Genomic DNA, 6,046 nt, shown 5'->3' with positions numbered 1-6,046 from the left:
AAAACAAACACGAGCACAAAATTCCCTACGAACATAATCGAACAGTAGAAACTACTGCTATCTCGAAAGCTAGACAAACTCATCTATTTATCTAATATAAGCATGCTAGCCTTTGCTTTTATACACTTGATTTGCAGCAATATTGCGAGAACCAGCATCTAAAATTGACATGAGAACTGGACGAAGATTTTACTCAATTCTTCTATTCTTTATTGCTGCAATTTCTTCTTAATGTATCAACTGAATCTTTTTCTTGTAACAGGATGTTGCTTTTGAAGATCAGTAGACGACTCTTGGTAAAACATTTTGGCCAAACCATGACATCACATATCTGAGTCTTCCACTTCTGTGTTCAGCACGAAACTAGGAAATGCTAATGTTATATCCCTGGAAAAGCCAATGCAATATGCTTAGACCTTTTTTTATTTTGGACTTAAGCCTTAATCCCTTCATAAGGGACTAAGGAAGCAATAATAAATAGAAAGAAATATGAAAACAAGCAAAGCATGCACATATTCATAATGGTTTACCCTTAATGTGAGAGTCTCATCTATTGTGACAGGCTTCACTGAAGAAGAAATACAAGGTTTCTGAAGCCTCTAGCTAAAAAATGGCCCAGAAAAGAAGCCCCTTTAAATAATATGATTATTTGGGTGACCTAATATGTGCACTGTCTAATACTCTGGTACATCATTTACTAGCTCAAACATCCTACTCATAAGATCCATACCTACGCCAGTTTGGGTCATGGAAAAGTTTCCTACCACTTGAATGGTAAATATAAAAAAGAGAAGAAAATTGGCTTCCGAAATGCAAATGAAACGATAGTAAACAAAAAAGGTTTGCACGAGACACTAAAATGATTCGGCGAGTAAACTTAAAATTTCTGGTTTGACGTGGCGCCATTTCAAGTGAGCTGAGTAATATGAGATGCACTTAGTGTCACACTTACTTTAGATATGGAAGAGTCATATTCTTTATAAGAGATGGATTTTTTGATACAAATTCTTTCCATTCATCTAGATCAATCCTTCCATCACCTTTTGTATCAGCATCACTGAATGTCTGAAGAAAATAAGTGGAAAATAATACAACATTTTGAAACGAAGATGGGAATGGTAAAGAGCCGAAGAAAAGTTTTGTCATTTTCACCTTGTCAACAATCATTTCAACCACATCATCTGAAAGTGCCAGATCAGATTCGTTCAACAGTGCCAATACCATCTCGTACAACTGTCAAGTAACATGAGAGATTAAAAACATTAATCAAAGTTGAATTGATAAGGCTAAAATATCAACTTGAGAATTATAGATTAATTAGAGCTATAAAAATGAAAACACGACATCTTTTACTTCAAATCCAGCATCAATGAATTTTGAAATCATATCAGATTTGAAAAAGTAGGGGACAAAAATAAGCAAGTTCAGAGGACTAGGCACTTACCTCTTCTCTCTCAATATAACCAGTGTGCCTTAGATCATACAATCTAAACGCAACTGCGTGAAGAATACCTTTGGTTAGAGATGAGAAAAACGGAAGCCATAGCTATATGAGTAGCAACATATTTCATAATAAATTATTTCTTACATGTAACTTTGTCGGCCGTTGGTGCATTAGGGTGAAACACACCTAATGATCGAACGAATTCTCCAAATTCAATCACTCCATTACGTTTGTAATCAAACAAATCAAATATCTACATAAATGTCGAAGATTCATAAGTAAAATTCTTGTTCGAACTTAGCAGAATTCCAGTGGAGATATTCACGTACAGATGCATGCATTAGAAAAAAGGAATGTGCAGGAGAAGGGAGTCGTAATAACTTACCCTGTCTGCAAACAGATTTCTCCTGTTTCTGTTTCTAAAGAGTGCTAGCTGGAACTCTTCCTGATCAAGAGATCACAAGAAAGTTACTACATATTAATTGGGACTCATCCTGAACTCGTTCCACTAATTGTTAAAAATTCAAACAATTAGGCATGGAAATTTTTGACAAAAGAAAATTGTAATATTACCTTGTGAATGAGACCATCATCGATTATTGAGCTGCTAATTTTCTTAAATAGTTCATACAATGCCTCAACTTCACTTACTGTGACTGCAAGACAATGTTTTCAATGAAACCACATTAGCCATTCCTTAGCTAGGATCGAAATAACGGCTGTAATGAATGAAGAAGCATGATGCAATCTAAGCAGAGTGAGAGTAGATCGCATGTTTTAGCATAATCAACTAGCCAAATCATATTTCAATGTGACAATAACTGGTTGTTCATTATTTCAGGCCATTAAATTTTTTAATGTTTCAATAACTAAATCATATATTGATCACATTAACCCCTCCTCCGTTATTACCAATTAAAAACGAATTTGTTTTTTCGATCCTCTCATCCTCATAATCATATGGTACCGTGTTCAAGTCGACTGAAAATATTACCAACATTAATGTTGGAAATGAAGTTAATCAATTTTCAAAGCCTAAACCTATAGTATCTCCAGCACTCATATCCTTAGCCTTGAGATAAGAAGAAACAGATACAAGGATACATCATCATTATGTACTTGGCTTAAAATAAGTATCAAGCAGCTAAAAGTTATCAACACATATTCAGAAATTGACAAAATGAGAAACGAAGTATTTTACATGAAGCACATAAAACAATTAGAAAAGAAATATTTTACATGAACAATTAGGAAAGAAGTATTTTACATGAACAAAAAAAAAATTGTATTATTTTTGAATACTCACAAGGTGTCTCGGATGCAAGAATAGTAGGGTCCTCGTAACCTGGGATTTGTCGTAGGTGTTTAGAATGAAAGCAGCCCATCAAAGCAGGTAGAGCAACAGATTTCTTAACAATAATAAGTTGGAGCTAATGGAAGTTTTTCCAACACTGTGTTTGTCAAAATGAAGACTTTTCTTGAGACGGCTTATACTATGATGGCATATCTGCATTCAACGTACCACAAGATAATTGAATTGATCGATATTCAAATAACAAAAATATCATGATAATCTACTCTATGAATATACCTTTCAAATGAATAGAACAATCAAAACTTTCACCAACATGCCCAGCGTTAACATGATTTGATATTAGGATTTAATATGAATGCACACAAATAATCAAAGCACGGAGACATACAAATTGAGGGAACCACTTCAATCGCCTCCAGGGACCAGGCATAAAGATATCCCGACAGATGAAGAAAGGGTGGGCTTGTTTTGGCAGGACAATTTTTTTAACATAGATCAACTTCCTCGAAAATAGATGAGCTTCTTTAATACACAGGATATTCAAAGGGAAAAATAGACCATTTTTTTTCCCCACATAGATCAACTTGTTTCTGGGACCAAACTATTAACAAGTCACATTCTAATCCTCATAATACACATGATATTCAAAGGGAAAAATACAAGAGCCTGCTAGTGCTGGACTTCTTTATGTTTGTCGAAAGGGACATAATCGACTAATTATAAATTAATCACACTGCAACAAAAAGATGATGCGTAAGCATTTCTAACCAAGACAGTTGTGCTGGGAAAGTGATTGCAAGATCAACAACGAAATATTATTAAGTAAAAACATTTACAGATGAACATCATTGGAGCAGAATTAACTAAATTCAATTAACAAGCCAACTGTCTCGAGGCACCATCAGGTGCGCCCTGGATCGTCCTCGCTTCTGCTTCACCTTTACACCAACCCCTAAAGCCCAGTTAGGTCCGACAAATTGAAATTCAGGAAATCTAGTATCCAATAAATGAAATACTGAGCATTCTGAGACAAATAACAGATCAAACTAACATAGTCTTGATTGTGACCCCACGTTCGAAAGAATTTTTTTTGAAGAAAAAAACAAGAAATATGATGTTCTAATGAGGAGACACCTCTCAAGAGAGTCATCCGTCTCTCGTCTTTAGGTACTCTTCTACCTCCCCCGGCATCGAATTCGAGTACAGACAAGAAAATAGAAAAACAATAACAAAAAATGCACATTCAGTGATATAAAAATCTGAAAGATGTATGCATGTTAGAAATTTGATGGAGAAAGAAAGAGAGAGAGAGAGAAACCGACCCTTGGGCCACAGGATCTTTTCGACTTTGGGATTTCACTTTTGGAGACTGGAGTATCGTCATATCTCCCTCTACCCCAATCGCCCACCCCGCCCACCCCGCGCAGTATTAAAGTCAAGTTTCTCTATCTGCTTGCTAATTTGTAGCAATACACATGAAATCTTTTATTACTTAGTAAATTAAGTACAAGTATATTAATATCGTGGCCTTAATAATGTTTTTTGTCCAGTAATTTTGTTGACGTGGTTTAAAATGAGAACAAATATTAAATTGGAATTTGTATTTACATTTGCGTTGGTTTCTTTATGTTTTAGGAATAATTGCAATAAAAGTTTCAAATTTTTAAAAAGAGACAACAGAGTAACTTTTCATTTATCACATTAAATAATTAAATTAAAAAAAAGCACACACATACGCACAATTGTCTTCTTCCTCTCATCCCACCTCCACGTCCACCTCCACCTCAGACCCAAAATTCACACCAAGCTTATCCTTTGCAATCTAAACTACCCTAAAATGTTTGTCTTGGGATTAATGTAGCAACTTGCAACCACAAAATTTAAGCACGTACGTTCACGTATGAATTACATTACCAAATGAAATTTACAAAGATACCTAGATATTATGATTGGTATTGAAGACTTTTAAAAAGTTATTTCAAGAATTGAAAATTCTAGATGCTCATAAATTTAAAGTAATTAGAATTATGAAGCATCACTAAATGTTAGCATAAATGTAAGGTGACCTAAACATAAAAATCTATCTAACGTGTTAAATATACGATGACTTCGAGATTTATGGCCTTTCTATCTAACATAACTACGCTAGTTCACAATCAAGAGTCAAGACTCTATTTAAAACATAATTATTTTTTTTTAATAATTATTAACATTGTATCAGGAAAATTATTTGCGTTCCTTTACCGCCTGATGCTACCAAAAATCATACCTGTAGATTTCCCGAGCTTGATGACGGATGAGGAACACGAACGTGATCTTCCGATACCTGAAACAAAGGCAACGAGGTGTGTGCTCGTCGCCCCTCCGATGCTTAAGTCAGAAAGGGAAGTATATGCGTGAGGCTATGTGCTGAAGAACAATGAAAAACGTACCTGAATAATGGCTCAATGTCCTGTATTTATAGGGGTAGGTAGTGTGTTCATATTAGGATTCCGTATTGCACCTGTAGTAGGATAGCTTGATTTTGCAATTTTATACCAATGAATCCTACGCGAGATAGGAGTTTGAATTGAGGTATAACTGTGATACCAATAGAGTTCTTCTGAGTATAGGAGACATAAATTAAGGATATTTAGTCAGAATAAATCTCTCGTTGGACAAGGCGCTGTCGTAGGTCATAATCCCGAGGACATGTCGAATGATTGTTTAATAAATCTTCGGGCTAATAGCCCGGGCATATATGATACCCGAGCACATATGTCCCGAGCATTTTGATACACATACCGACGAAATTGAGTCCTCGGTCTATATACGTCGGGAACAAACTTGGTTATATCACCGCCCATTCGCCTACCACTACGATAAGTCCAACCGAACATTTATTATTATTAAAATTTCATTTAAAAAAGTTGTCGCATTGCACGTGCATTTATGTTTGGTCAACTCTGTATATCTATCTGCTAAATTGCTAATAAGTGCACGATAAACCAAAGCCGACCACGACTTGTTTAGATTTAATCTATTTTTATTTTTTCAAATTTCACTTTCTCTTTCGTAAATTACCTTGTCAATGCAATTGACATACCCGATGGAATTGCTACTATTTATATACCTATTCCCATGGCACGAAGCCAGAAATTGTCCACTGTAGACAAAATTTAATCAAGATTGAACTTTTCGATTATGAATTTAACGATATTATGATAATGCTAAAAATGACATAGTGACAACACTAATAATATAATCATCTTCTTCCTTATTCCAAGATCTATAGAAAGTTGTGCGAT

General features: G+C 34.9%; 1 protein-coding gene across 7 annotated transcripts in view; it reads right to left on the bottom strand.

Moving 5' to 3' along the window:
• Nucleotides 1-5,112, bottom strand: part of LOC111402936 (calcineurin B-like protein 7) — a 5,269-nt gene extending 157 nt beyond the window's left edge. Inside the window, exons 1-10 of one of the 7 annotated variants that reach the window (XM_023031259.1) lie at nt 3,596-4,068; nt 3,036-3,492; nt 2,751-2,951; nt 2,018-2,100; nt 1,830-1,889; nt 1,589-1,697; nt 1,445-1,497; nt 1,153-1,233; nt 953-1,065; nt 1-387 (exon numbers count right to left, since the gene is read on the bottom strand). The exon at nt 1-387 is cut by the window's left edge and continues 157 nt beyond it. In XM_023031259.1, the coding sequence (XP_022887027.1) occupies nt 324-387; nt 953-1,065; nt 1,153-1,233; nt 1,445-1,497; nt 1,589-1,697; nt 1,830-1,889; nt 2,018-2,100; nt 2,751-2,829 (642 nt within the window). In that variant the 5' untranslated portion in view covers nt 2,830-2,951; nt 3,036-3,492; nt 3,596-4,068 and the 3' untranslated portion in view covers nt 1-323. The other 6 variants (XM_023031258.1, XM_023031264.1, XM_023031263.1 and 3 more) reach the window with 6 other exon arrangements.
• Between the last annotated feature and the right edge of the window lie 934 nt (nt 5,113-6,046).

The sequence above is a fragment of the Olea europaea genome, chromosome 11 (genome assembly GCF_002742605.1).
Source record: "Olea europaea var. sylvestris chromosome 11, O_europaea_v1, whole genome shotgun sequence".
Classification (NCBI taxonomy): domain Eukaryota; kingdom Viridiplantae; phylum Streptophyta; class Magnoliopsida; order Lamiales; family Oleaceae; genus Olea; species Olea europaea.
Note: the sequence above shows the minus strand (reverse complement) of the source record. Positions and strands in the feature narration are given on the sequence as shown.